The 27,871-nt window shown below is 33.0% G+C and overlaps 1 protein-coding gene across 2 annotated transcripts; it reads right to left on the bottom strand.

Annotated features, from left to right (window-relative positions):
* LOC139520640 (DC-STAMP domain-containing protein 2-like) lies at positions 1 to 27,839 on the bottom strand. Of its 2 annotated transcripts, none has more exons than XM_071313464.1 (16): positions 27,674 to 27,839; positions 21,521 to 21,693; positions 19,758 to 19,940; positions 18,691 to 18,861; positions 18,346 to 18,447; positions 17,768 to 17,888; positions 13,518 to 13,591; positions 13,172 to 13,237; positions 11,266 to 11,479; positions 9,860 to 10,017; positions 9,082 to 9,246; positions 8,567 to 8,734; positions 6,303 to 6,543; positions 1,544 to 1,671; positions 840 to 939; positions 1 to 307 (listed from the first exon to the last, which is right to left on the bottom strand). In XM_071313464.1, exons 1-16 carry the CDS (start codon positions 27,793 to 27,795, stop codon positions 82 to 84), a joined length of 2,412 nt encoding a protein of 803 aa, XP_071169565.1. In that variant the 5' UTR covers positions 27,796 to 27,839; the 3' UTR covers positions 1 to 81. The 2 variants fall into 2 exon arrangements, with proteins under 2 accessions (XP_071169565.1, XP_071169566.1); XM_071313465.1 differs by having other exon boundaries at positions 2 to 307; positions 27,757 to 27,831.
* Between the last annotated feature and the right edge of the window lie 32 nt (positions 27,840 to 27,871).

Below are 27,871 nucleotides of genomic sequence, written 5' to 3'. Positions count from 1 at the left end.
ATTACTGAAACTCTCTTCAGCCAACAAAACTTGTTCTTCGTCAACTTCATTTAAACTTTGAACATATGTTTCCAGTAATGACTACGCCATTTCATCACTGAATACTTCAGAAAAGTCTTCATCAATCTGCGATGTAGCTTCATTAGCAGTGTCATCATTTTTCTTTGGTGCAGCGATTGGTACAAATCCAGTCCTCATCAACAACTTGCTTGGAGAATTTTCAGCTCTTAATCTATCTCTTTCTTCTCGACGTAGTCGGGCTTCTTCTTTTTTCTTTAGATATTCATCTTCATCTTCGCTAGAATCTCTGAAAGAACGTGATACAATACATGATAGTTTTTAACCAAACTTGCACGAAATAAGACTGCACCAATTAGACTGTCGTGTTGTGGTGTTTTAAAAATAGTGACAAAAAGTTTGAAAAATTCTCAAATGTAGGAGCTTCATCAATATCATCGGTAAATTCAATAACAAACCTTAATGCACACATACTTTAATTATATGGTAGTTCAGAAAATCCCAACACTTAAATGGTTTTATTCTTATTACATTTAAAGGCAAATATATTCATCTGTACGGAGGATGAGTCATTCGAAACAGTTTTCCAGCAATATTATATGAACTGTGCACACACTAAAAACCCTTGGCAAGTCAACTTTGAAATGATTTTTTGTCGGCTAGGAATTTTCTACGTTTATTCTAAAGTTCACAGTATTTCTGTCTTTGCGTTTTAGATTTCTAGTATCCCCAATGGTATTTTAAATTTTTTCCTTAATTATTTAACTGATTATCATGAGTCACGAGTTCTACAGTTTCTACCTGTAAAAGTAAATGTATACCTTTCTTCGCTGTAGTCTGATAGATCTCCATAGTCAATAGGATTCATACAAACTGTGCACATATTGTTTAAATCATCAAAGCAATCACAGCAATAGACCGCTGAAAACGTGAAAATTTCAATCTATATATCTAAATATTTTAGTTCTCTAAATCGGTAAAGTCATCAATAGGTGCAACTTAACTTCTAATAACATACTAGTAAGTCGTATTTGGCAAAACTTTTTGAATTTTTGGTTATTAATTTATAATTCTCATTTATAGATTTGTTGTGTCTTTTTTAACTGTTCTGAGTATAGCGTGACAAATGATTCTTATGTCGGTGATATACATGAAAGCAAACATTAACATTCAAGCTATCTTTGCTCTTACAATAGGAACTATATGTGCAATATGTTGGTGGAAATGAAAACAAAATGTAATACAATGAGAGAGGTGAAAATATTTTACTATACATCAAAGGAATAAGTCTTGGAATTCAAACCATTGACAAAAAACTTATTAGATCTGTTTCTGCATTAAGCTGAACAAACTTTTTATCAGCATTTGATAAATTTTTTGTTTGTCTAGCAAAATTTTGTACTAATCTTTTTAAAATATATTTTAAACACCATATAATGAAATTGTAGTAAAATCGATTTTTTTAAATCATAAAGTTAAAACAATGTTTTTAAACAATTGAAAAACTGCAATATTGTTCACATACCTCCGCAGTCACCATTTACACAATGATAAAAGTTTTCTTTGTCTTCTACTCTTCCTTCGCGCCCGCAACTCAGACATGACTTTTGATTCCATCCAAGATACTTTAGAAGTTTTCGACATATTTCGTATCTGCAATGATTATGCATATATCATAAGTATACAGTTTAACAATTTACTTACATTTTGTAACCGATTTGATGCTTATATATGTTAAGCTTTTCGTTTACAATGTCTGGGTCGATGACAATGCTGGTGGAGGTTTTCTCATCGAGGGTATTGATCGCCAACATTTCTGTGTTGACATGGAATATCATTGATATGACCATATTACCTTAGAGATAGTCGGCAAAACATTAATGCTCTTAACTTTTTTATTCGAGCGTCATATATGATTGTTTTTTAAACGAAACGCTCAAAACAATTGTAGGCTTGGTATCTTTGAATAGTTTGTTTTGATATTTGTATGGGATAATTTTAAAGAGGCAAAAGACAATCAAACTAATTAGTAAAAAAAATCGACTACGTTATGGATATATATAATTATTTTTTCAAATTGAAATTGCATTTCATTTTTAACAATTTGATTAAGTCGAGCAGGATATGCTATTTTTTCTGGATTGTCTTGCGGCCATATCTGTATTCTTATATATATATATATAGATATGTGTGCTAGTAGTTAAATTTTCAGTTTTTGTCTCAGTATTATATACAGCTGCGTACATCTTTGTTGAAAATAGAAGAAAAAGGTGATACTTTTTTCGTATGTACAGTCGCGGCGAGCACAGTTTTATGTTATTTCGTAGCTCATTGTAAGTATTCAGTAATGAACAGCAGTTTTGATATTTTTTTTAGCAAATCTAAAGTATTGCTTTCATAAAGAAATAAAAGGCATTCTGACAATATAAAACAACCTTTGAAATAGCATCCTCTCGCCATTTTGAATGGAGCTTTTACATGGTGAGTATGTAAAATACATATGCATCACTTCTCATTTTAGATAAAAATCTTATAACTACTGCCAATTAACAAAAAAAATCGTGCTTAATCTTGATTTTGTCATACAAAAAGTTGATAAGTATCCAAGGGATATTCAAACTCAAAAGTCGAAAACATACTGACAATGCAATGGCACCCCCTAAAAAAACCACGACAAAATGTCAACAATTAAAACCAAAGACTGAGACAAACAAACCCCTTTAAAAACTGGGGTGCTCAGAAATTAAAGATATCAATCAATTTTAAGGAGAGTGTTTAATTGTTCATTCATGAATAACAGGTTTTTGCGAAAGATAGTCGAACAAAAAATTATATCTAACATACAAAGAAATAATACAGACGATCGAGCTCTACTCAGCTCTTCAACAGGTTTCTGTTTTTTACTCTAATTTTGGTTAGATTTTTTTTTTACCTCATTGTAAATTTTCACACTAAAATATAACTTTTTCCATCCCTAAATGAGAAGCTCAATATGTAAAAAGAGAAGATTTCGTAAGTCTTAAATATGTATCCTATACCATTTGTTTTCTTATTTTGGCATTAAAATATGTTATATACTTAGTAAGTGTTGAGATTTTAACTCTGAATAAAATTTGTTGTGACATAAAATTTACCTTGTATAAACAAAAATTATTGTTTTGTAACTATATATATATATATACAACTCGTCTAAACATCAACCCAACAATGTTAGATCTGTAAATTTGCTTTCGCAAACTTTTGGTTCTTCCCTCGCCGGGATTCGAACCCATGCTACTGTGATATCGTGACACCAAATCGCCTGCACTACAGCCGTCCCGCTAGACCACACGACCACCTGGGCTATATATATATATATATAAACGAGTCTAAATTGAAAAATAAGTTCAAACCTATGATTGCGTTGGATAAAAACCGCAATTTTTATACGTGTGCATGTTTCGTTGTAGAAGGGTCTAAATACAGCACAAACAACATTTTCCAAAAGACCAAAAAAGTGAAAAAGTATATTTAAACAAAACTCATTTGACTAACAGGTCGAACAACTGATGTTCTTTAACCCTGCTGACTGCCATTGGCGATTGCCAAATAAAATTGATCACAAGATGTAACAAAATGGATCTTAATATAAATTTAATACTAAACAGAAAACAATTAACTTGTGGCCACGATTTTATGCCACAAACATAAGGTGTCAATATTTTTTTATTTTTTTTGTACACCAGATCCGGATTTCGACAATAAATGTCTCTTCAGTGATGTTAGGGGTCGAAACGGTATTTGGAAGGCCATATAAAAATTTCCCTCATTTTTAGATAGACTCTTGAATTTTAAGAGCCAATATATGATGAACGGATCATATAAACCGGAGGGAAAATCTGATACAAGCCCAAACGAAAAAATATAAATGAGTCTAAATTGAAAACTACGTTCAAACCTATGATTGCGTTGGATAAAAACCGCAATTTTTATACGTGTGCATATTAAACAAATTTCGTTGTAGAAGGGTCTAAATACAGCACACACAACATTTTCCAAAAGACCAAAAAAGTGAAAAAGTATATTCCAACAAAACGCATTTGACTAACAGGTCGAACAACTGATGTTCTTTAACCCTGCTGACTGCCATTGTTATATATATATAGGAAAAGACAGAACTGAGGCATGCATTTTTGTTAAAGGAAATTATCGATGTCAATTACAAAGGCTCACATAGAAGGGGTATTAGATCGCTTTGCATTTATATTAACTTTGTCAATTTTTCTTGTCGTGTACTAGTATTAAAAAAAAATCCAAATGAATAATCAAATTTGGCGACTCCCTTTATGGAATACTCCCTTTTTAAAAATATCTTCATTATAAATGATGACATGCATTTCGGTGACATTTTAACGCAATAGTATTTGAGTAGCACTTGAATTAATTCTGTTCAGGAACATTTTTCATTCATATTGATAATTATTTTGATTTACGGAATAGATTTTAAAAAAACGATATCCGCTGTAACAAAATTAAAAGAAAAAAACCTCAATGACAGTATAAGTGTTGTTAAGTTATAACGTCTAGATAAAGAATCGACAATGCTTTTCAACATAAAATCGGTAGCATACGCTATAAATCTATTACTATGGAATACCATACGACATACTTTGTCAAAAGTGAACAAAAAGGTAAAACATTCTATTGCTTCACAGAGGAACAAGTGATCAGTATGCTGGAGTTTCTTATTGACAGCATTATTATTTGTGTTGAATTTGGAGGTAAACTTTTTCAAATAACTGTCGGCATTCCGAATGAAATGTGCGCCTCTCCTTGCCGACTTCTTCTTATTTTCATATGAATCGGAGTTCCTTCTGACTCTTGTCAATAAAAAGAAGATCAAAGAAGCTAGGTTATTAAATTTCACTTTCAGATATATTGATGATGTTTTTTCCATAAACAATCCATTTTTTCTGATTGGATATCATTGATATATCCCGCAGAACTTGAAATTAAACAACTTCCTCCGCCTCATTTAAAGACTTATACCTCGAATTTGATATACACAAGCATCTCAGTACTAGAATCTATGACAAACGAGATTATTTTAATTTTGAAATTATCAATTTCCCCCACCTTAGTAGCAATATAACAACTTCATCTGCATATGGGATACACATTTCTCAATTTATTCGGTGTCCAAGAGCTTGCAGTTCCTACTCATACTTTGTAAAACGTCACCAGTGTCTGAGCAGAAAGTTGATGAACCAGGGTTATTTCTGAACGTCTAGTCATTTTCTAAAAACAGTTCATCGGAAGGTACCAAGACCTTGTTGATAAATATTACGTACCAATTTCATAAATAATATTCGATAGTCTTTAAGTACAGATTCTGGGAACTGATCTAAATAACGTGTTATGCTATTATTTTATTTGTCTTTGTGAATACTAATATTACTGTTTAGTTTGTTTTTATTGGTATCCATCTGATATGACTCGGTACTTGTACATCCCGTCGTTGTGTTATTGTATTGCTAATATGTGTTGTCTATATGCCTTTTGGTGTTTTTTGATATATATGACATGGCTCTGTACTTATTCATCCCGTTATTGTGCTATTGTAGAGAACATTTTTGTATTCTTGTTTCATTTTTGCCAATGTGCTTTGTCTTTATGCCTGTTGCACAAGATATATTAATTTTGTACAAATTATAGTTTATGCAAATTGAATCTTTTTGCGATTTTCCTTTCTCACTTTTTAATGCGAATAGTGAAGCCTTATGATTAAGAGAATATTAGAAAATGTATATATGTTTCTTTTATATATATGACATGGCTCCGTACTTATACATCCCGTCATTGTGTTTTTGCACTTTGTAAATTTGTGTATGATTGTCTTTAATTTTTGCTAATAATCTTATTCTATACGCCATTTTGTGCTTCTTTAACACATATTTGTTGGTTTTATTATGATTAAGATTATAACACAACTTTGACTGATGTACCCTTAATTTTGACAATTTACTTATTATGTCTGTTTGTTTTGTTCACACATCGTTTTCAATATTGTGAAATTTGATGCGACTGTCATACACGTGACAGGTTTAGTTAGATATAAAACCAGGGTTGAGCCACCAGGTTTAATGTCTGTACAAAGTCAGGAATATGATAATTGTTATCCATTCGTTTTATGTGTTTGAGCTTTTGATTTTGGCGTTCGATTAGGGACTTTCCTTTTTGAATTTTCCTCGGAATACAGTAATTTTGTGATTGATTTTACATTTTTAATAACATTAAGAACTAACTTTGCTGCCAGTTTTCCTTTTATACTTCCTTTCTGTTTCGAACACGATGAATTATACTCCTTCCTTATTTTACGTCGCTCAAATTTCAAAAATCCTCCTCTGGTCTTTAACATATGATTGTACAACCAAACTCCTCTTTCACCTTCTCTTTTTGGGAAGAAACAACCACATACAATATGTCTCAGACGTAAACCGTAGGCTTCAAATATTACAAGAAAGAGACAGAGTCCATAGATACAACCTTTAAAATAAAATAGTAAAGATACATAAGTTTCGAATTCGCATATTAAATGATATAACCTACAGCATACGGAATATGCAAACATGGTTGATTTATCTAATATCTAATATTGAATTTATACTAAATATCGTGTTCTTTAGTTAGAAACAACTAGGAAGACAACGAGGGACAAACAAAACCCAATGTGAGATCGTATAAACCACTTATTCGGTTTGCAAGAACTTATAAATATTCAAAGTCACACTTTCAATCCACCATTTTCTTCATCAGAAAATTGCTGTTCAAAGTCATGATTATGACAGTTGTCATCTATTCGTGTGATGTGTTTGAGCTTTTGATTTTGTCATTTGAGTACAGACATTCCGTTTTGAATTTTCCACAGAGTTCGTTTTTTTTTTATTTTAGTTTTTTACGTACATTCCCAAATATATCTATAAGGTAAGCTACATAATTATGTCCACTGAACTTCGAAATGATTTGGAGTAAGGTGCAAACTAAACATTATTCGGGAAAAAAACTCAGTACATAATAAAGCTATCCATTATGTATCTGGTGTACTGACATGGTAAAAATTATTACAAAAAAACGTGCATTTCTGAAAGCTTTACAAAAATTAACACATTACATAATTGTCACATAAGAATATTTTAAATCAGTATGTTTTCTTAACTTAGTAAGGTACTAAGATTATGTTGAATTTACAGTAGTTAACTGATCTGATTTCATAAATTCTATTTACAAAAAGAGTTCACACGCTGAAATGTTAGCCTGCTTTACTTATCATGATTGAACATGTGTTGAAAGTCTGTGATATGAAAGTACAAAAACTAAACATTATCAATGGCCAATTTGAATGAGGTCAAGGTCAAAGAAGCCAACCAGACCGAAATGTTAACATAACAATCATACAACAGTTAGCATTTCACTAAAAGCTTTGATCCATCGATCTATAAACTATGTAAAAAGGTATAGGTATGACAAACCCTGCTTGTCACACAAATACACCTAACAATCATTCCATACACAATATGTTGATTTCCTATTTTTATAGCTGGGTTTCTCCGTGATTGGTTATATTTTCTCCAAACTTTTCATCAAACCAATGTTTTGTTTTTCCTTTTTGCAAACTACCTAATTTCTATAAGCTTCGTCATCGTGTCATGTACAAATGAGATCTGATAAAGCATGTAATAATCAAGTACATCGTACAATAACTGATGAAACATGAAAATCAGGTGAAGGTCGAGTGACATTTACCAGACAGACATGAATGTCTAACTAGCAATCCGTACACAAAATATAGGTAACTGATAGCTTAATACTTCTGAAATAAGCAACTTGACAACTTAAACTTAACACTAATCATTGATCCATGAAATGATGTTGACGCTATCTGATGGACTTGAAGGACTCACAAGGCTTCTAATATCAAATACAATCATACTATTACTAATTATACATGAGTTTTGCGCATGACATAACAGTTTTTTTTCAAGCAGTCGCTGAACAATGAAAATGAATGACAGGCAGATACGTTGAATCATACGCCTCTGCGTACAAGGTACGAAGCACACAGGTCATCTACCTTCTTAAATATATAGCTTTAAACATAGTTTACACAACCACTTTGTTTCCATGTAGCAACTCTCGCAAGCGAGACAACACAAATACTGAGAAAACCGCAAACTCCAAAAGGAAGCTAAACTAGTGCGTCTACAGGGTAAATATACATGTAAGCAAAAAAATAAATAAATACAAAAATAGCCAACGTTGCGAACTTACATTAACACCTGACTTGCACATAATAAAAAAAGAAGATGTGGTATGATTGTCAATCATAAGACTAGTATTACATATCAGATCAAACTGACACTCTTAGAAAAGCACATTCTTTCAAATACCTGTAAAACAGTGTTATTGATCGTTTTGTTCAGTTGCAAATTAAATACTACCGGTAGTTTGTTGTATTTCGTTCGTTCAATTATATGCAAGTCTTCTAAAAAAGGAAATGCTGAATACTTGCCTATCTCATCATATACTGCCCATTCTGGTTCATATGGTGTTGGAAGGCACGGTGTTGTGTCAAGTTTAACCCCAGCCTGAGCAAGCGGGTCGAACATACTAATCATAGCTCTATACATGTCTGCCATAGCACCTCTCCCTTGTACATGCATCTTCAAGTGTGGTGGGACTACAACACACAACGCATTTAAAATAAATCTACACTTTCAAAGTATTCAAACTTTAAATGCACCTAACACAACATAAAGTTACCATGCAATTTTTGCACCACTTTGACCTTTATTCCTTTTAGTAAGTTTTGCCTTTTCTAAAATGTCAATGATAAGTAAAAAAACAAATCTTGACACCTTCCCTTAAAACCAGACTTATACAGAAGGTTGGTGTATTTTTAGATCAAAGTTGAAATGAGCATAGTATCTTCCTTATCAGTATGGTAAAAGTTATTATAATTTATACGTATCTTGGTATTGTAAAGTTATTATAGTGAGTACCTGAATGCCACTTAAATGACTTTACCTGTATTGTTTGTTTTGAGCATCAAATGTTTTTTCAGCATTGTTAACAACCACCATAAACCATAATCCGACATCAGATAAAACGCAGCATGGCACCCTGCTATGAATAACATAAAAATTCCTTTGGCCATTTTGCTCCTCTCTGATCTTACCAGTTTTATGGAGGCTAAAAATGTAAGTGGATTATGAAATTTTTTTTAAGACTTTTATGTCTCATAGTGATAAGAAACAATTAAATTGTTGTGCAAAGTGTATCAAATAACAAGCTCAATTTGTGACTGCTTTGTTGTATATCCTTTTCCTTTACATATTAGTTGTCAGATTGTATTTATTTTTATTAGATTTGACCTGCTCTTCTTTTTATGCAGTACTATATAATCTTTTGGAGCATTTATGTGACTTTGTTTAGATATATTGAAGACGGTTAAGTACGAAATTAAATTTATATATTCGGCACATATATACATGGTAATACATAAGCTTTGAGGAAATTCATGTGACCAAACATATAAAATATCATCAATATAATAACAGCGATTAGCAAGCAAAACCATAATTCAGCAAAATGAAGGCAAATCATGTTGCATATTGCTTTTTTATTTGGGTTTAACGCTACATTACATGACTGTGATTCCACCAGAGATAACACATACCCTCTGGTACTCTCATGTCAGTGAACACAACACCACGTGTTTCTTGATATCCTAAACATGATACAAATAGCGCACAAGCTTGGGAAAACAAACATATGAAGAAAAAAAAACAACATTTAAACATACTTGAAGAAACATATTTTCCTTTCTCTTTCCTTGTCATTGGGTATATACTCTCTTTTCCCATTTGTTTTCGACGCTGATCAACTTCTTGTACCTTGAACGTTAAGTAATAGTTATCAAACTTATCGCTGTTCAAATATTTCTGTCTGTATAGAACTGCTCTGAAACAAAAGGCAGTTGAAATAATGTTAAGATATGTGCCAAATAATTATTATGGTATTAAATGGATATTTTTCAAGCAATTTTTAAGGTGGAATCAAATCAAACAATGTATATGTCGAAAGAGAGAAGTAAATTAAGATTTCTAACTGATTCATTTTATTAAAATTGATATCTCCCTATCAAGGAAAATAATGCTGAGGCTATAAAGTTTTATAACCATTTTTTTTAAAAATTTTACTGTTTGAAATTTTCTGATATATTGATTGCTCATATCTATTTGTTTATCACGATTTGCCAATTTAAACTTAAAAAGTTGATAGAACAAGAAGGAGTAAATCATTTGTTAGATTAGTAGCATACACACTTATCATAGGTACCAAGCTTAAAGTAGTCTACGTCAGACACGTGTTTTGTCTACAAAAGACTCACCAGTGACCCTCGAATCAAATAAGTTTAAAAGGTCAATTAAGTACGAAGTTGTTGCCAAATACAGCTGAGATACTTGGCTCTATCTCACAAGTAACGAGTAAAGATACTTTATCACAAATATAAAGAAATACCGCCTTAGGTGGAATGCTTATATTTTAACAAGTTAGTTTAATTGTACCATAATGAGGGTATATAAAAATGTGTATATTATTGACCATCAATGGTTTTTATATATATAAAATTGCAATTAAATCGTATAATAAAAATATGAATGTTGCAAGAACTATTAGTAATAGGACAATTAAAACATAGATTGTCGACGCCTGTCGTCTCCACAAACTATACACTTACGAAATCCAATGGTCTTGCATGCACACTAAAATCACTCTGAGGTAATATACAAACATAAGGTTCACAATTTAACGCCCGAAAAAACGATATATCTACACTTAGGGAACTTATATCATGAATTTGGTTTCAAGTGGTGTTGGAAATGACTCATAATGAGTGAGTTGTCATAAGTTTAGCATTCTCACACAAAAAAGTGGCATTCGTCTATTTTCACATCAAATGATCAGTATTTATGACGATTACGATATTTCAATCCGTTAGTTGTGTTCTATCACTTGATATATTTTTGTTCAAAAAGTTGAAATTTTGTGACTGAGAAAAGTACAAGTATACTTCTTAAATAGAATAATATATTTAAAGTATGTCTGTAGTTCTTTTTTATTCAAAATAAGAGCAATACTGTTCTAACGTTTATTTTAAACTCTTTATGATATTTCATAAATTAGAAAATTAAAAATTCAACTTACTTGATAAATACAAATATAATGGTAAATAACATGACATTTGTCATCACTGACATAAATTCAGAAAAGCTGCCAAGTCTTTCCTTCACCTCATTCATAATATCTTTCCTGACTTGTGTGTATGATTTGGACTGTGTCATATTAAATTCATAGTGGTAATTTATAGTGACATTAAAGTAAAACATCATCTTGATATCAAATATAGCAGACTTCACAGCTGTAATAAAAAGATGGATCTGCTGAGTACTTATAGGTTGCATTTCTGTAAATACTGACAATGCAGTTTACCATAGGAACTCCTTTTACAGCTAAAACTGTACCACTTTTACTATGAAGTTTTGAAAAAAATCTTATCCTAGAATTGAAAGTTCATATGCACCACAATTTTTTTCAAAGGTCAAAATATAGGGCTGTGCGGCATATTTTCAACGTTTATATGCCCTGAAATTCTCAGAGTTTAAACTTACACTAATTTTCTTAACTATCCCTACCTCGAGTGAAAGGTTACCACAGATTTCAATTTAAACAATATGCACGTGTTTATTTACTGGTAACATTCCGAAATTCTGTCTCTGCGATATGGAACACAGAGAGCATAACTGGGAACCAGTATGTAAACAAAATTAATTTTCTATGAATATTCAATTACTCCCCAAAAGAGGCGTGTTTTGAGAAACAGCTGTATTTACAAAGTGCAACCTATAATAAATCGTAAAATGAGCAAACAAGTTTGTTGATGCATGTATTTGTCTGCGCAACACAGAACTGTAATCTCGTATTACAGTAGTATGGGTGTCCTCAGCTATCCTAGATTGTGACATACTATCGATGATTGGTCTACATTTCAAATGACATGTGTTTTTCGACAGACAATCTTAATTTTTATAAGAACCAACTGTGGTCCTCGTTTGTTAACTTGTTTCTTTATTCATACGAAGCACTATGCATACACATGAAGCTATCGTTATCCTTAAACACTAAGTTCTACTGAATACTCTCACCACAGATATCAGGATTGAACTTTTGAACGCAAAACGCGAAGTTCATCTATAAAAGACTCATCGATCACATTCGAATAAAAAAAAATTAAAGTTAAAAAGGCCAAATAAAGAACGTATTTCAAGAGCATTGAGGACCCAAAATTTTCAGAAGTTTTGCCAATTACAGCTAAGGTAATATATTCCTTGGGTATCCTTAGTATTTGAAAATTTCAGAGTGGTGTTGGCAGTTTATTTATAATTATGACCATAACAATAATAATTCATGTCAACACCGAAGTGCTGACTACTGGAACGGTGATACCCTAGGGCAGAACAACTCAACCATCTGTGGTATCGACCCAGTTGTGGTAAATAAACTCATCTTAAAACAAGGATAGTTATTTTGTACGCCATCGAATGTTTCAAACTTTGGTGACTATATTAAACGCATCTATCACATCGACCTTAAAAGAATACAATAGATTCAGTTAACATGGTTAAGTCTGCTTCATACTTTGACTCGTATCTTGAACTTGTCAATGATGGCTGATTGTGGTTTTCTAGAAATAATGTCTTCGCGAGTTTACAGAAAAACTATGTCATAGATGACCACGGCTATGTTTCAATTATTTGTAGACTCGTTTTGCTTTGCAAAATAAGTTACGAGGCATGGTCAATGACAACCACATTTTTGTCCTAACATGTCAGTATCCTTTGCACTGTCTATATTGATGCTGCTGATACTTGAACATTTGACTAGTTGTTTGTCCTTCAGACATTTCTAAGGTAAGTTTATCTATCCGCCATGATTGTTTTTTTTTCTTTTACAAATTTGAATATCATTTCTTTTATCAAAGGATACAAAAATAAAATGCGTGGACACCAAGCCTTATTTCAGATACCTTTAAGTGATAAAATAAAGTACTTACGTTTTACAATTTTGTCAACAACTACGTTTTTAATCCAGGATGCAATAATACAAAGCAAGTCTGTGACTGAAAAAAAAAGACCGAAACAGTGTATGTATTATTTAGATTGAATCAAAATGTTAATTGGTGTTTATCTTGAAAACAGAAAGGGACTTAAAAAAAAATTAGTCCTCAACACAATACATTTATTTGTTGAGGGCCAAAAAAGTCAACCAAGTAAAGCGAACCTTCTCTTCAATTTTTATTTTTGAGTTTGATTTATGCATTTTATAAACCAGATAATGTAAACAAAAGTTAAAATATAACCTTCACGGCTTATAAAAATGTAAAATGTAGTAATACTTACTTTTGCAGATATAGCAAACATAGCTAACAGCCTTTACAACATGGCAAATAAATCCAAAAATACCCAAAGCATCTCTTAAATAGAAAAACAAAAACAAAGTCACAATAGCACCGTGGACAACATCACCATATCAATACATATACATGTATAAGTTTTAATTATTTCATATGAAATTATATTCTATTAAGTCTTCCGGGTGGTCGATATAAAAAATTACTAATATTCTGTTCTATACAGAAGAGGTAAAAAAATCTTACATTTAATCCTGGCAAAAACATTCTCAGCGTATTAACATAACTGATAGTTGGTCTATTTAATTTTCTTTACATTCGTCGTCATTAGAATGCATTTGTTGGACAGTCATTTAGTTTTCCCATCGGTTTACATTGAAAATGTAGTTCTTCCTTTGTGCAAACGAGGTAGGCTTTATGAGTGCTGATGGACAAAAAGGAGTTCCTGACTTGATCCTGTTACATATATGTATATACTTTCTAAACATATTTATAACATCTAATTGTAAAACGCGAAATTGTATTTATGTTCTAACGTGTGAAACACGCAAGTTGCAATATGTTGGTGAAACCGAAACACCATTTAACATCCGACTAAATAACCATCGGTCATTTTATACAAAAGAAAGAAACTGCCCAATCACAAGACATCTTTATAGAGAAGGGCATGATTCTGAAAACGTCACAAATCATGGAGAAAAAAACAAAATTGGGAACCACAAGGATGACAAAAGTAGGAGAGAGATTTTGGGTGCACCAGTTATTAATTCTTGAACTTGATTGACTCAATGAGAGATACGAGAAAAGATTTTATAAACAAGTCAAAATAATGATCTTGAAATCATACAATGATAGAATATCAATAGATATGTTAAACTTTAATCTATCTCTCTGTAGTTTAAGCTATAAAAATATGGTTTTGTCAGACATCCGATTTCACCTAAGTCCTTGATAGATAGATGCACACGCCTGATGAACTAGTTTGTCTAGCGAAACTTTGCGTATATTTATTCAAATAGTTATCAAAGGTACCAGGATTATAATTTAGTACGCTAGACGCGCGTTTAGTCTACATAAGACTCATCAGTGACGCTCATATCAAAACATTTATAAAGCCAAACAAGTAAAAAGTTGAAGAGCATTAAGCATCCAAAATTCCAAAAAGTTGTGCCAAATACGGCTAAGGTAATCTATGCCAGGAATAAGAAAATTGATATTCATGTCAACATCGAATTGTTGACTACTGAACTGGTGATACCCTCGGGGACGAAACGTCCACCAGCATTGACATCGATCCAGTGGTGTAAATAGTTATCAAAGGTACCAGGATTATAATTTAGTACGCCAGGCGAGCGTTTAGTCTACATAAGACTCATCAGTGACGCTCATATCAAAATATTTATAAAGCCAAACAAGTAAAAAGTTGAAGAGCATTGAGCATCAAAAACTCCAAAAAGTTGAGCCAAATACGGTTGAATCTAATAGAACTTCTCAATGTATCAACAACTAATTTAATATCACGTGTTTAAGTTATATTCTTAGACACACAGCTTACATGGTATATGTGACCTAAAAAGTTGAAGTTCATTGAGGATCCAAAATTCCAAAGAGTTGTGCCAAATACGGCTAAATCTAATAAAACTTCTCAATGTATCAACTAATTTATATATAACGTATTTAAGTTATACTCTTAGATACACAGCTTATATGGTGTTTGTGACCTAAATTTTAAGCCTGGTACCTTTAATGAGTTTTTAAATCACTTGGTAGATGCCACTGCTGGTGGATATCACTACAGGTGATGTAGGCATAGCAGGAGACAATCACCTTGTCCCTTGTCGATACACCCGGTCTTACTCCTTCCTCGATCTGAATCCCTCATTTTTTTGTTTTGTTATCTTAATTTTCTTTATTAATTTCCGAGATGTAATAATTTGTAAACTGCTTGTTGCGGTCAAGTGAAAAAACTTTTATTAAGTTATATTAACAAAGAATCCCTGTTTGATTAACAAACTATTCTCGAGCTTCAATGACTGTCGTAAAAAGATTTAAGCATGATATTGATTGGCCAGTTCATGGAATTAGAAGTCGACATAACGTCAACTGAAACTTCTTTCAATATCTACCAAACACCATTGTTGACAGACTTTACTTTTAGGTCTTGAAACTCCATTCATTCAAAGGTGTGTTTTTTGTGTTAGTGGCTATTTGTGTTGAGCTTCTGAAAATTTGTAGTGTTTATTGTATTTTGTATTATATTAACCAATCAGACAATACTTTTATCATATTGTTCTAATTAGCTAGAAGATCATCATTTGTCTTTCCAAATACAACCTTCAAGACAAGATCGTACTGATGCAGTGTGATTACAATTGACTGCTTATCTTTACAGCTCGGATCCTCGAAAATGGCTACCGTATTTTAGTTATACACATTCAATGAGCATAATAGAATAAAACAATGTAGGAGAAGTGGAAACGAATTAGAAAGCCACAGACGATTGTTTACTGCGCCAGTATTAAAAGAGTTGCCAAATATTTATACTTTGCAAATTACAAACAACTATAAATGCTAAGTAAAATAACAAAACTTGAATTGTCTACTCTGTTTATGTATTCATTATTCTAGTTCACAGAAACCGTCATTACCATATTGTAACGTAGGAAGAAATTATTTTTCAACAGACTTTCGGTATTTCTATGGGAACCAACAATGATCCATAACTTGTCAATTTTCTATATACGAGGCAAATTTTATAAACGAGTTATGCAAAACAAAATTTAAAAAACTGTTTTAACCTTTTACTTAACTTTCCGCTATATGGATTGTGTCCTTTCATTTATTAATTTAAATTTGTGTGACTATGCTGGCTATATTTATCCAAAATGAAATTGAAATAAAAAATAAAAAAAGATACCAGAGATATATGTCTTGACATAATCTAGAAATAATACCAATCGTCTGTTGAGAACTAAAAGAGATGTTTTCAAATTTACCACTGTTTTTTTTTCTCTCCTTTTATGTGTAGCAACTCTTGATCAAGGCATACACATGAGTTTATATATCTTCCAGTAGATACGATAATCCATGGATTCCACTTTCATGATTTCCTTGATTGAGATTTACTGCTAACAATAAAACAAATAAATCCACTAAGGGTTCCAAATGGTAAAGTTAAAGTTATCATCTTGAAAATTTTACGGACACCTGACCGTTCTGAAATTTCTGTGACTGGTATATATGATGAGTTTATTCGTACTAAAGCATATATCCATTTTGTCTTCTTTTCATCTTTTGTTACATGACTATCGGCGACTCATCACTTAATTTGAACTTGCAATGTGTTATGCGATTAGTTTGTACTAGGACAGCAGGAACTTCATACCCTTCGGGAGCTGAGAACCTGAGTTCACTCATTGTTTAGGACGGATAAGTATTGCTCGTTTTTTGTTTTAATTGTAGTGTTCTGTTATTTTTGTTTGTCTTTTCGTCATTTGTCTTTTTGGTTATGTTGATGTTTGATACTATTGGACTTTTTGATTGTCTCCTTTGTATATATATTCTCTCAACTTTCTGTGACATACCATAAGGCTATTTGTGTATATTACCTGTAAAGTGTAAACTACACAAGCCCCCTTAAAGAACTGAAATATTTGCTGAATAGACCTGCTCAGGGCTGCAACAAATTTGCGGCAAACAAAAAGTTTGCTGGAAAACAGATAATAAGGTTTCGCAGATGTTTGCCTACAACTGCAACTTCTAGTAACCATTGCAGATTTCTGCTGCAAGTGTGTTGCAAGTTTGCAGAAACACCAAGTTTTGCAGTTAGATTGCAAAAAGTAAAATGACAAAAATACCAACCTTCGAGGAAAATTCTAAACGGAAAATCCCCTAAATAAATGGCCAAATCAAAAGCACAGACGAAAATATTTATGTTTGCCGTAAGCTTCATTTGGATGGTAAATTGTTTGGTGTAAACTTACGGCAATGTTTGTTGCTAGTGTGCTACAAAAGTTTCTACAAGGTCTTTTTCGGTAAGGGATCAGTGCATGAAAGCTTGCTGTTTAGATTTTATATTCAGGAGAACCATTTAAGCTACCTCACTAGCAATGGTACGTCTAGTCAGGTAACTGTCACCGGTCATGTAACTGTTCACCAATACCTATATAAATGTTTCAATGTGATGCTTGTACTATCATATTGCAGTGAAATAATTTATCTGAAATTCTTATCACGTACTTGCATCTCGTAAAAGCAGTTTCAAATGCTTTATTACATCTCCTGAAAGGTTGACCCATTTTCTCGTTACATGTATTTACAATGTTTCCAAGCCATTTTAACGCCCTACCTAGCACAGCAGCTACAAAAAATAAGCATGTATCAACGTTGTTATGTCACAAATGAAAATTCAACATGGAAACGATCAATTTTGTATTTCATTTTGAAACCTCCTTAATTTCACAATTGTGTCTGTTCCTACTCAACATGCCTTTATTTTCCAATGGCAATCCAACTTAAACAACCTTCATTCCAATCGACCTACCTTTCAGAACATACCTTTCGTATTAATTACCAAATTTATCTTGTCCTGGATACGCATGAGAGTCTTAAGGAGATATGAACTTGACGAATTTGAATTTTCTAAGAAACTTGAATAATTGAACAAATTTAAAGGACAGGTACCATTACAAATGTCATCTTTACTTCAAATGGGCCACTTTTTAAAACAAATACTCAAATTTCACAATCGCATTCAGTGTAAGTTAGCCTTACTTAACGTATTGAGATTGACTAAAATACTTTTCTCTCATGCTTACCTATTTCTGTGATAGCTGACTGCAGTGCTGTAAATGCCTTCCGTATCAGAGCCGCAAACTGTTTTAGAGCATCCATTAACTTGTTTATCATATTAATTACACCTATGAAAAAAAAAACGTTGTATGGAGTAATGAAAATGTTTCATTTGAATAAATTTCAATGAAAGTCGCATGTGGATAGAAATCAGGATCATTTGTTTTTCTTAATATTCGAAATAGGCGAACATATGAAAATGAGATTTGTTTAGTTAAAAATATAGTTTGTTTCGTATGAACAAAATTTCTGGAATGAATGTACTGTAATGAAGAAAATCTTTTTATTTGACATAGTTCTAACTAGATTACCTGCCATTGGAGAAAACGCTGCTTCAATAACTTCCTTTGTTTGATTGAATGCCATTTCCTGGCCACATGTTGAACTGTCAGACATAACAAGTACATTTTTGTTGAAGTTCTGTACAGGATGGTTCATTACAAGTACAACAGCATACATTAACAAAAATGTTCTACCTTTACCTGCAATTTAATAAAGTTAGAGGGAACTAACAACATAACTAGACATTTGAATATTTAACAAGCTCTCATTTCGATCGTAGTAAAAAATAGTCCAACAAACGTATTGTTTTAGGAATGACTTATGATTACATTATGTTTTTGTTGCAATTCAGGGTTCTGTTGTTTCGTTGGGGTTTTTTTTTTTATAGTTGATGTGTTTCCCTCTTTTTTGTTTGTAACCCGGATTTGTTTCTCTTAATCGTCTGATGACTTTTAAACAGCGGTGTACTACTGTTGCCTTTTTTCTTATAAGGGAAAAGGTGGGATTATTGAAAAATCAGATAATCAAACTATATAAGATGATAAAAGAATGGTGTTTTTTTTGCGCTATAGAATATTTGTGGTCTAGTTTGTATTCTTGCGACAAATTAATATAACGTGGGAAAGTGAAAGATCTGATTCTAATGCGATTGGCTAGATCGTTAGTAATCTTGCAAGATAGATTACAAAAAAATCTTGATAAATCTTGCAAGTTATCAGGCAACATGCTGATAGCATGAATAGTCTTTGATCTAAAACGATAATATAAAGACAGAAGAAAATATAAAAGACACAGTTTAATTACATCAATTTCATAAAATAGGTTTATGCAAGGTATGAAAAAGAAGAAATATAGTATGTGCAAATATAAGCATGTTTATTACATCCATTTCACAAAATAGGTAAATGCAAGGTATAAAAAAGGAGAAAAATACATTATGTGCAAATAGACAAAGTTTTATTAAATCCATTTCACAAAATAGGTAATTGCAAAGAAGAAAATAGTCTAAGAGGAATATGTATTATATGCAAATAGAGCTAGACACATTCAAATTGAACAGCTTGACGAACATGTTAAGTTCTATTTTCCCACTTACTTGTGAAGAACTGTGGGATCATTAGTAAAACCATTAATCTTGTCTGCGACGTAAAAGCAAGTCCTAATGTTAGTACAGCACCAAGAAATGTACATACTAATGATGACGTCAGAGGTGTAAATTTTATTTGAAATACCATGATCAAGTATAATATAATCGTTACTAACACACCAAAAATGAATCCTGCAATTAAAAAAGTTGAAATAGATTTATAAAATTCGAACAATGTCAATTTAAGGGCGTGTTTGTTTTTATTCTATTTAGCGTCAATTAAAATTTACAAAATCTACAAGCTAATCCAGGGAACATCCAATCTTGATGCCGAGTTTCCATATCGAAATTGCTGTGTTGAAAAAATATTTGAAAAAAACAACTTATCAGTCTAAATATACTTTTAAAATCGAAAAAAAATAAGGATAGACATTTACGCAACACAGTTCAAATTTTCCCTTCAATTTTTCAGTTTTTATTTTGAAATTTTTATTTACAGTTTTTTCATTTTTATCTCGAACATCAAAAACCAGCAAGGTGACACAAAGCAAAAAAAACATCAGCTCTAATTTAAAATCATGACAAAACAAAACAAAAAATAACAGCTCTACTTTAAAATCATGACAAAACAAAAAAAAACGAAAATCCGTTATCAAATGGAAAAATCAAAAACTCAAACATCAAACGAATGGATAACAACTGTCCTAGTCCTGATTTGGAACAGGCATTTTCTTATGCAGAAAAATCAAAATGGTGGATAAAACCTGGTTTTATAGCTAGCATTATCTCTCACTTGTATGACAGTCGCATACAATTCCATTAGATTAACAGCGAAGTGTGAACAAAACAAACAGACATAATAGGTTAAAATGTCAAAAAAAGGGGTACAACAGTCGGATTTACAACGATTTTTCTGAAAAGTCTTGAAGAAAGTCTTAAAATTCGTGTGAACGGTGGAATTGTACTCATATTTTTAGAGCAAAGATATTTACTGTTTCGGTTCTTGTACATACTCGGCTTTCAAGTATTTGGCTTTGAGCGTTCCAGACGAAGGTAAATCAAGAAAAGCGCATCAGACTCATGAAATGATTTAACGTGTCGTTCTAACTTATAAATTTACTACTGTAAGCATGAAAACAAAAATCAGAACACATAAAACCGTCTCGAATGACAAATGATACGCCGTAAGTTCTATTTTCAGTCAACTGTAAATTACAACAGAAGTTAATCTTATCATTTTGAAATGGTTTTACATGTTCTGTATTGATATTGTTATTCCGTTTTATATAAATTCAGGTAACAGGGCAGTTAAACCGATGCTTAAATCTTTCAAGTTTATTCAGAAGCCAAAACAAAAGTAACACACCCTGATGGAATCGCGCGTGCTCCTGCGAGACAGGGTACGTCGGCAGTAAAGACATCTTCTACTATTCATTCGTCACTGTTTTAGAAGCAACTTTCCCAAATTTATTATAAAAAAAGTTGGAGGCCGTACAACTTCTAAAACTAAGCAACACAGAAATTAACAGCTACAGGTAACCATACGGTATGGATACCTGTAGCTGTTAATTTCTGTGTTGCTTAGTCTCTTGTGGAGAGTTGTTTCATTGTCAATCATACCACATTATATTTTATATATGAATGAGATTAAAGCAAAAGTGGTCGATTTTAGTCCTAATGCAATTACTGAACTAAAATGTTTAGTATATATTTTATAACATAAGCTTCCAATTCAATAGACAGGAAAAGGATAAAATACTCTTTATACTGACCAAGAACATTTTTGAATACGTCATTCTCATATGTTCCATTAAAGAATATTCTTTTAATGCAGTTGTCTGGTACTTCTGGTCGTTTGATTTTACCAAGAACACAACAGGGTGTAAATATTTCACAACAGGCAGTTCTAAGGGACGACATGAATCCAGCATAACATTCTTCTGTCCTAAAATAGGAATAAAGGGAGAGAAATTAATATGGTTGAAAATAAAAACCAGGAAGATACCATGCCTATAATTCAGTGCACCAGAGTCAGACGTTCGTTTCGTCAAGTTGAAACTCGTCTGTGGTGCTCAAATCTCGTTTAGGGTTTGAGAAATGTCTTTTGATTCACGTGGAATAACTGTCAAAGAAAGAGTTGGGATAAAAAAATATTTATGGAAGAAAATAACTTGTTGGATACCTTAACTGGAAAGTTATTGACATTCACGAGCATCCGCATAATCAAAAACCTGATTAGCTTTAATATGATTAATATGAAAAAATATGTTTCAATTACATGTATTGATAAATTATTCAAGAACATAAAATACCGACTGTCTTAGTTAAAACAAATATATGTCTCTTTTCTTTATTTAAAGATATTAATTCCGAAATTAAATGAAATCCAATGGTGCCATATATAGGCCTCTTTAACCCCGTCACATCCTTGTGTGTCTGTCCCAAGTCAGGAGCCTTTAATTCATTGAATGGGGTTGATTACTTTAATTCTGTTTTCGTTTCTAGTTTTGTCATAAATAACGATGTTGACTTCTCCGTTTGAATTGTTTCACAAAACTTGTAATGAAGGGGTCTTTTATAACTGACCAAACAGTATGTCACTATTGGTTTTACTCATTGTTGAAGGACCTAAGGTGAACTATTATTGATTAAATCCACGTTAATTGGACTCTGGTTAAATGATTTTTTTCTTTGGCAGTCGTACCATAATCATCGCCAATCTATGAATTGTTATTGGTCGAGGTAGTTTTTGATGAAGTTGAACTTGAAACTTAGTACACATGTTCCCTATGATATGATTTTCTAATTTTATAAATGCCAAATTAGAGATTTTACCCCATTTTCACGGTCAACTGAACATAGAAAATGATAACTTGCGGATGGGGCATCCGTGTACTATGGACACATTCTTGTTGTTGTTTGTTAGGCGGCTTAAAGCTAGGTTAACACTGCCGATCAGATCAACTCGATCAAGCCCGTTGAAGCCAAATTACATTATCGGGAGACTGGTCTGACTCAATCGACAAGAATGTTCGGGATAGTCTACCTTGCTCGTCATCGATCGAGAGTTTTTGACATGTCAAAAACATTCGAGTACGGATCGAGAAGTAAGTCACTCGAGAAGAGATCGAGAATTCGTCGAGTAATGGTCGAATTGATCGGGAATGGATCGTGTAGAGATCGAGTTTGGTCGGAATACAAAAACTTTACCGATCACTACTCGATCATTTCGAACTGTGCTCGACTAAGGTCCGATCATTTCAAGATTAACTCGACCAATGCCCGATCGCTTCCAGATCACTGCGACTTGTATATTTATTTTATCCCAGACCAAATTGACCAATACCCGATCTCATTGCGACCACATTCGACCACTCTTCGATCTCTACTCGGCCATACACGAGAACACATGACTGCTTCGCGATTCTGTAAAAGTGTGTGCAGATCTGATTAACTATTATAACTTTGCTTCCGCAAAGTATGTTGGCATCATTATTTCTAAATGTATAAAAAATCCTCCAATAACAGTACGTACGTGTCTTTACTTTTGCAAGGAGAGGTAACATTTTAAAAGAGAGGCAAAAAACACCAAAGGAACAATCAAACTCAAAGGTCGAAAACAAACCGACACAGCCATAGCAAAAACGGTAACCGACGAGAAGAAAAACAGCAGTCAACATAACATAGAAAACTAAAAACTTAGCTACACGTAACCCAACAAAAGCTGGGATGATATCATATGTTCCGGAGGGTAAGCACTGGCGAATATTGTAGTAATCGTGCAATAATACTCATTGTTAGACTGCTGATGACTAAGTAATCTTTCAAAGTTGGTTTATAAGAACATCAAGATTATATTTTACCTGTTTTATGGGCTATTTTCTGATTTGTCTGTCCGTATTTTCCATTTGTACAGAAATGTTTGTAGCATAAAGAAAAAGGATGTGGTACAATTGCTAATGAAACAGCTCTTCACAGATACAACACCAAATGACACAGAAATTATCAATAACAACTATAGGTCACCTTACAGTCATTTTCTTTTCATTCGAACTTTTTGACGTAATTTCACACAAAAAAGGGACGAAAGACAATTTTTTTTTTCATTTAGTGCCAAATTTCTTTTTAACAGTTAATGATACTAGTTAACTGTTCAGCGAGCACATGTTTTGATCATTTGTTTCTAACATACTTTTGCAAGTTTGCTTAATCTTTGACAAGCTATACACTCGCTGCAAATGCGTTTGTCGTTCGTCGTTTGTTAGTTCAAATGATGCATTTCTTTCTAGCTTATTATCTAAACGTGTTCTCGCTTGTCAAAACATTGTCTAAAATTGCTCAAAATTTCAATCCCCTCTAACCAAACGATGCATTTGTTTCGACTTCTGTAACGTTTAACAAACTACAACAAACGGCACACAACGTTCACCAAACTTTGGTTAGAAAGAAATACACTCTTGATCTTTTGATATGTAAAGTTGTAAACTGTTTCAGAAAAGGTATCAGTCCAGTCAAGTTTTGGGGAAATATGTGACATCTTTGCCCTCTTTTTGCAATATTTGTTGGCAATTACATACAGGTTGTTGCCATACAGCAAAAAGAAAAACAAATTTCTTTAACCATTCAACTACTGGATATGAAATCTTTGTAAAAATACTGATCATATACTTATGCAAATATATTTGATAAACAGTACGCTTTATTTGTAAGAAATCAAGGAAATGGGGATGGTAAAGTTAATGTATATTGCATTCTAACATAAGTACTAATCCAGACGTGACAAATCTCATTTTGTGGTTTCATTTCCAAAACAGAGCAATAAAACTACCATTACATATGATATCAGTGTCCACTATGAGGAAGTTTTTATAAGCATTTGCTTTGGTTCCTTTTTGTTGAGTTAATGCAAGTCTCTCATACTTCCCACACAGTGATCGTCGTGTCAGCCACTAGATTTCTCGGCGCCCGTTGCTGTCTACCCCATTGTGTTCGTCTTCTATGCACTCTACTAACTCCGTCTCAGCTATTTACCTGTCTCTCTAAGCTCTTACCACCTTGCCCCATCAGATGCACCTTGCCCACAAATCCAATTGCTTTATTTCTATGTAGATATTTTAAATGTATGATTTCACTCGGACCTTCTACTGAATATTACCAAATAAACACAGAATGTGTCCATGGGACACTAATAATGCCCCAGCTATCATATATAACATTATAAAGTGTCATGTTTGGACGTATGTGCGTACTGACGGACAAGGGTAACACTTAATGTTCACTCCGAAGCGGGGGGGGGGGGGGGGGGGGGGTAAAAAAATGTGCTTACCCGACCAATTCCCGATTATCCCTACGACCTACATACGATCAGGTCGATCTGGTCCGGTAGAGATCAGGCTGAGATCGTGAATAGTTGATTTGATCCAGCTAGTCGAGTAAAGATCGTGTAAAGATCGTTAATTGATCTTAATCATCGAATAAGTATTCATTTTGTTGTCGGGATGGAGTCTTGATGACGTCTTTAATGAGTCGTGAATGGTCGAGTTAAGGTCGTGTACAGTCGGATGGCGGTCGGGTAGAAGTCGTAAATAGGACCGATCAAGAATTTGGTTGAGCTTGGTCGTGGAAATTTGGACAATCGGGATCATCGAGTTGATCTGATCGGCAGTGTGAACCTAGCTTAAGCATATAACCTCCTTGAATTTACGAAATAATTTTAAATTTCACTTTAAAGGGGAATTACTCCTTATGCGGTTTATTGACCATTTTGGTCATGTTTGACTTATTTGTATATCATACTTTGCTGTCAGAACATTATTGCTGTTTACAAATTATCTCTCAGTATCTATAATAATATTCAAAATAATAACAAAATACAACAAAATTTCCTTAAAATCACTAATTCAGGGGCAGCAACCTATCAATTATTATAGTTTGTCTGATTCGTCTGAAAATTTCAGGACAAATATGTATCCGAACCAGATGAATATTTTTATCTGTGTCAAATTTGCTCTAAACGCTTCAGAGATATAAGCAAAAAAACTGCATTTTACCTCTATGTTCTATTTTTAGCTATGTCTGCCATGTTGGTTGGCAGGTGGGTTCATCGGACACATTTTTTAAACTAGCTACCCTTATAATGATTTTGACCAAGTTTGGTTGAATTTGTCTAAGAAGTTTCAAAGGAAAAGATTTGTAAAAATTTACAAAAAAATGTTACTATAACAGACGATAACTCCTTAAGGGGTCAACTGACCATTTTGGTCTTGCTGACTTATTTGTAGATCGTACTTTGCTGAACATCATTGCCGTTTACATTTCATCTCTATCTATAATGATATTAGAGATTATAACAAAAAACTGCCAAATTTCCCGCTTAAAATAACAAATTTATCTCTGTTAGATTTTCTTTAATGCTTTGGTTTCAGAAATATAAGCCAAAATCTACATGTTACCCCTTATTCTATTTTTAGCCATGGTGGCCATCTTGGTTGGTTGGCCGGATATTCGGACGCATTTGTTCAACTAGATATCCCATACTAGATGATTGTGGCCAAGTTTGGTTAAATTTGGCCCAGTAGTTTCAGAGGAGAAGATTTTTGTAACAGCTAACGACGACGACGGACAACGAACAACGGACAACGGACGACGGACGACGGACGCAAAAAGATGAGAAAAGCTCACTTGGCCCTGTGGGCCATGTGAGCTATAAAAAAAAGAGCTCAAATTCTAAATAGGGTTTTATAATGCCATGATATCAACTCTTTTGTTTGCCTTTCATGTTATCTCGTTCTGACACTATGTTTTTTTTTCTATATATATTTCAATATTTTGAAAATTCGTACTTATTGCCATATTGAAAGACACGTGCGTTTGACAGAATAATTTAATGTCAAATTAAATTTAGGAAAATCGTAGAAAATTCAGAAATCATACCAAAACATTAAAGAAGAGCCCAAATTTTAGATTAAAATTAAGATTTCAGCTTCTGACATAATGAAATGGGTTGTCGAGCTTTAAAACACCATAACTATTGTTTTGTAATCCGGATGAAACTCTCGCAAATTCGGCGAACGATGTCTTTTTTAGTATGACTTTTATTTAAAAGATACAAGTTATTGCAAACATCTATTTCAAAAGATCATTAAAAGAAACCCCAAGAACCCTTTCACATGGAAGAGTAGTTTCTACTTGTCTTGGTTTAACTTTTTATCCTCCTTTAAATCTTCTCAAGGAAGGTGACGCTGTACATTTAGATGACCGATAAATATGGATAAATACAAGGCCCTAAATAATCATAAATAAAACAGGAATTTCGTCTTATTCTAATCTGTATATTACTTAGCATACTTCCGAACTTTACAGACGAGGAATTAATGATTCGACGGAGTCCCGATTGATCTCGAGCCGAGATTCCCGATGTTACATAAAGTGATATAACATATGATATTGTTAACGGAGTATCTTAAGGATCAGTATTGAGGATCAGACGTCTACCTGGCAGGAGTTGTTAAAATCATGACGGTTATTGTAAACTAAAGTGTTTCAACATTCCGAAGGCGGCACAATTAGTTCTATCTAGTCGGTACCCCTATTTTTCGCATTCCATGAAACCGTTTCTAATGCTACTCAGTTCCCAATATGATTTCATAAAGAATGTGTGTTGATTGTGGATTGAGTCATTGAACAGAGCCAGAGGATCGAGGTAGTAGCGGAAAAGGGAGGGGGCGGGACGTTGGAACCCCACCCCCCTTTTGACTATGATAAATGCATTTGGAGGGTACATTTAGTTGGAACACACCTCCATTACCCTGGGTTGGGAACCCCTTTAAAAAAATTGGTTGGCAGGGGTAGGGTAAGCAGTAAGGGGTTGGTGCATAATTTGTGGCATATATCTATGATTACACGGCCTGTAGGCAATTTCTTACCATTTCGTTTTCGGGGGCAATCCCATGTGCAGCCGAACTGCATTTTCTTTTAATCGTGATAGCCTGTTCAAGGCTATTTTGACCTTGATCGCTTTGATGATAATCGACAGTGGATCTGCCATTTTTTGGCATAGTCTCTATGACGTCACTTTTCGTTTACATGACGTTATTGGAATCTTGGAATATCCGAAAGTTATA

This window comes from Mytilus edulis, chromosome 4 (assembly GCF_963676685.1).
Source record: "Mytilus edulis chromosome 4, xbMytEdul2.2, whole genome shotgun sequence".
In the NCBI taxonomy this organism is placed as follows: Eukaryota; Metazoa; Mollusca; class Bivalvia; order Mytilida; family Mytilidae; genus Mytilus; species Mytilus edulis.
This window is presented reverse-complemented; position numbering and strand designations above follow the sequence as displayed.